General features: G+C 37.5%; 1 protein-coding gene across 1 annotated transcript in view; it reads right to left on the reverse strand.

The window, feature by feature from the left end:
* Window positions 1–1081: 1081 nt before the first annotated feature.
* Window positions 1082–5034, reverse strand: part of six1a (SIX homeobox 1a) — a 6263-nt gene continuing 2310 nt past the window's right edge. Inside the window, exon 2 of the mRNA XM_017686840.2 lies at window positions 1082–1663. Within this exon, the coding sequence (XP_017542329.1) occupies window positions 1399–1663 (265 nt within the window). The 3' untranslated portion in view covers window positions 1082–1398. The remainder of the gene's footprint in view (window positions 1664–5034) is intronic.

Below are 5034 nucleotides of genomic sequence, written 5' to 3' on the forward strand. Positions count from 1 at the left end.
ACAACAGATTCTACTTTCCATAAGAACCACATAAAAGAACCTTTTGCAACTGGTTCTACACAGCACCAAAAAGGGTCCTTCTACTGCTGTGATGTCAAGCTTGTAACAATTGAAGAACCTTTTTGGTGCTATATAGAACCCTTTTTCAAAAAGGTTCTCCACATTCTCCATCAATCTGAAGAGCCATTTCATGATGCAAAGAACCCTTTAACTGGGCAAATGATTCTTAATTCTAAATAGAACAATTTTCTTTACTAAAGAACCGTCTTTTTTAAGTGTATAATTTACTAAATATTCACCTTCTGGTAAAGCACATTGTTAAAGAACATGGTTCTTCAAGGGTCCTTTAGTAAAGGCAATGGTTCTGTTTAGAACCATGAACGATTTCATGCTTAAACAGTTCTTTGTGTGGTGAAATGTTCTTCAAATCGAAGGAGAATGGGTTGTATGTGGTTCTGTTCAGTACCTTCTTGAAAATGGTTCTATAAAGCACCAAAAAGGGTTCTACAAGCTTAACATCACAGCAACAGTGACACTCTTTTTGGTGCCATATAGAACAATCTAGAACACATTCTCCATCAGTCTGAGGAGCCATTTCACCATGTAGATACAGTACCTCGTAGATGCAAATGGTTCTACAAAGAACCCACTTTCATTGCCTTTACTAAAGAACCCTTGATGGACCGTCGTTGTCGATTTTGTTTGTTTTTGCTGCTGCAAGTCCAAGATTCCTCCGCCAGTTTTCTCCAAGGTTTTTCCAGCTCATATTTTCCTCACTCATTTTTTTTAAGTTCAGCTCAGAACCCCCCCCCCACTCCACACCCACCCCAGCCGGCCCCCCCTCCACCCCAGCCGCCCCCCCTCCATGAGTGCACGGGTTCTCATTCTGTCACTTTCAGACGCTTTTATTTCTAACAGATGCAGCTGGAACTTCCACCCACGAGTGACCAACAACATGAGTTTACTATTATTCTGTTCTGCCGCCTTTACGGTCACCCTCATATACGGTGGTCCGGCTTCTTTTCTGGGACCGGACCGTCTGGATGGACCATTTCTGAAACATCTGCACTCTGTAAAAACATCCAGACTATATTTCTCGTTTATTTTTGACAGTATTAACAACATTACCTACATAAATAAGGTGTAATTGCACAGGTTTGTGTACATAAGGCAGCAAAGTGTTTTCACTCTTTCACAAGTTCCTTTCTGACAGTGTGTGGAACTTCATGCCCAAATCTCCTCCAGGAACACCAGAAATCCCCCCAAGTCCTCTTTCTTCTTCCATCTGTTTATTGCAGTCGCCCCGTTTTCTCTCTGCAGTGCGTCCACTGCGCCACAGCTCCCCGTGAAAGTGACCCAAAGTTGTTTATTTTCCCTGTAAAGATCCGGACGTGCGTCCTAAGAGCCAAGCTCCACCAGACTGGACGTCAGGGGTCCGAGTAAAGCGTCCTGAAGCTGGACGGGATGACCCTGCTGCTGGACCCCCAGGCCGAGCGGGGGGTGGCCGCCATCCCCCTGGAGGAAGCTCAGAGGGGTGGGCTCGGGAGCGTGTGTGTGCCGGGGGCTCTGCGGTGGGGAAAAATCCTCCTCAGAGCTGGACATGAGAGACTTTCTTCCTCCGTCCAGCGGCGAGAGGCGGCTCGGTCTGCTCTCACTGCCCTCCCTGCAGGAGGAGGGGAAACACGGCAGCGTCAAACAACCAGCGGAAAACAAGAAAGAACAACATTTAGTCTGAGAGAGAATAAAATCTAAACAGCAGAGCAGAAATGATGATCAAACACGACCTCATCTCCAAAACCGCAACCTTCCCGGACAGGAAAACTACCGGCTTAACTTTGGAGGCTAATGGAACAAGTTCTGTTTAATTTTCGAGTCTTTTTATTGGTCCGTTCATCAAAAAATGAGCTTTTTTAAAAAAAAGGAAGTTTTGAAGTATGAAGGTTACGAGCTTTTGATCGTGTATTTATAAACAGACGATATGAATTATAATATTTAAGAAAAGTAAAAGAAAAAAAAACATTAGCTTAGGAAAAATACAGAAAACGGTGCTGAAGCGAGAAATTTAAATGCAACGTAACCAGAAAAGCTAAAGAGAACAAAGCGAAAACAGAAAGAATGGAATAAAAACATCACCAGATCAAAGCTGGAATAATCACGAAATGAGGAGCACGATGACAAACAAATATCCCAGGAAAATCTCTGATTCAATGAATTCGGACTTTTTTGTTTTGAACACTTTTCCTTTGATGCCTCCATCAAAGGAATTTGTGCTTTGTTTGTTTGTTTGTTTTTCACGCTGATAAACCAGGGCGACCTGCAGTTTGACGTGAAGCAGACGACTGACGCTCTTAAGCTGAGATTATGAACTGAATTCAAGACTGGAGTTCGGTTTTAAAGCCTGAACGCTGTGATCATTTTACTGCTCTGGATATTCCGACAGAACTAACAGGGCAACACGCTTCACTCTCTGATATTTCAACAGAAACAAGAGTCGAGATTCCAGAACAGAATCCTAAAAATTCTTCAGAAAATAAACATTTAATCAAAAATAATTCGAGCGTTTTAGAACAGTAACAGTGCCAGATGCTCTCCTCTGCTTATTTATTTTTATATTTATTTCATCTGCTAATTTAATTTAATGACCTCTTTTAGTCAAAAAGGTTATGATACAAAATTTCACTTTTATTCAGAAAATTTCGGAAAATGTCAGAAAATTGCGACGAGGTCGTTTTTCATGCTGCTTTTCTGTTTCTGGAGTTTAATTTGAGGGAAGAGGATTTCTGATCGACGTAACTCACTAAGCACAGTGCGGTGCTGTTTGCAACCGTTTTACCTGATTTTTAATTAAGTTTTTTCATTATTTTATTATTTTATATTTGTTATTTAGTCCATTATTATTCATATACTTATTCTTATTTTAATTGTCATTGTTTTATTAATATTTGTCCTTTTAATACATTTATTTATTAGCATTTTTTTTATCTTATTTTCCTTTTTTTCCTCTATCTTGTTTTATTTTGACTTGATTTTATTAACCTTTACATTTAATGCATGTTTTAATTTCTGTTTTTTTGTATTATATTTTTTTAGTCTTCATTTATTAAATGTTCTTACACGTGATCAGTAATGAGGGGACACTTCTCCGAGACTAAATAAAGGTTGATTGATTGATTGATTGATTGATTGCTTTTGATCTTCTGTGTGTTGGAGTAAGTCTTGTTTGGAGGTGAGTAGAGCTTTACGAGAGCCGTGAAAGTCTGAGGGATTTTTGCTTTCCCGAGAGTTTTTAAGTGAGTAAAGCAATCGACTTTCCTTACAGCTGCATTTCCACCTTTAACATTAGCTCCAAATTGGGGTTAATCTGATTCTTTTGTGTTGATTCAGTTGATTCAGCTCCACTTTGGAGCTTCGCTGTTTTGTTTTAGGCCAGAAAGATCCAAAAACAGAGGGACAGAACCGGACACACTGCAGTCTGTCTGACCTGTCAGTTCCTTAACGTTCTGTTATAGTCATTATATTATATGGTTCTGCAGCTCCTCTCACACCAGCACCTCATTATAATTTATTCCATTTACTCTGATTTTATTTTGTTTAAAAGTGAAATACTTTTTAACACCGTTTAAAACTGCAGTCTGCAAATCTCTTTTCTGTCACTTTGTACTTTTTTACAGAATTTGAAAAGGCCAGCTGGCCACTACAACGTCTTAAAGCTTCATCAGGAATGGACCGATCGAAAAGTCCTTCTGGTTCTATTGACTTCCATTCAAAGTTAAGTAAGTTTTTTCATTCTCTTGTAAAGTTTATTTTGGAGATCATAATCAATAATAATAGATAACAATCAAGCATTTATCAAGTCTGTTTTAAAGGGACTGTAAAAAGTCTTAATTATAATATCGTACATATAACAAATATTACAGATACTTCTATACACTGTGGAAATATATATCTCCATATATCTCCAAGTTCTGTAAAAGCTCTAAGGAAGAACAAAGTGATCCAGGAAGAGAAGAACAGAGCTGAACAAACGTCGGTTCCTCTACTGAGAGACGCTGGATGGAGTAAAAACCTCCACTGTAGCTCTGTATTATCTGTATTATATATATATATGTATATTATATATATATATATATATAAGCTCTGTATTATCTATAAGTAAAATCTGTATAATCTATAAGATCTATAATATCCAGTAGATTATAGTCATTGTCTCCTCAGACCTGCACATAAACTATTACTGTGTTTTTAAAAAAGTCTTGATAATTATCATATATAACAGATGTTATAGATATATCTATACATCATATAGACACTGTTACATCATATCTATAAGCTTTGTGAAATCTGTATAATCTATAAGTTCTGTAACACTCTGTAGATTATATTACGTGTCTCCTCAGCCCTGCATATAGACTATTAACAAGTCTTGATAAATATTGTGCATTATAGATAGATGTACATATCGCTGCTGTCGGGAGGAAAACCTCGTATCTCCAAAATAGTAGCTTTACAGGAGAAGGCAAAAACCTACTTCACCTTTAATGTAAGTCAATGGAACCAGAATTTTTTCTGAGTCATTTTGGGCCGTTTCCTTTGTTCCATTCATCGTGAAATTTACACACAATGTAAAGAGAAACAAATATTTTTGATTTATATTAAAAACTGAAAAATGACAAAAATGGAGATACGAGGTTTGGTTCCGACTGCAGCGATATACACATACATCACACAGACGTGGTCACGTCGTATCTATATGCTCTGTAATGTATATAAGCATAACCTGTGTGATCTATAAGTTCTGTAAGATTCTGTAGATTATAGTTATTTTATTATGCTGCATATCGTTGCTGTCGGAAGAAAAACCTTGTATCTCCATTTTTCAGTTTTTAATATAAATTAAAAATACTTGTTTCTCTTTACATTGTGTGTAAATCTCATGATGAATGGCCTAAAAGAAATGACCCAAAATGACATGGGAAAAATTCTGGTTCCATTGACTTTCATTGAAAGTGAAATTTATTTATTTGTTTGTTTGTT

Source organism: Pygocentrus nattereri, chromosome 5 (assembly GCF_015220715.1).
Source record: "Pygocentrus nattereri isolate fPygNat1 chromosome 5, fPygNat1.pri, whole genome shotgun sequence".
NCBI lineage: Eukaryota > Metazoa > Chordata > Actinopteri > Characiformes > Serrasalmidae > Pygocentrus > Pygocentrus nattereri.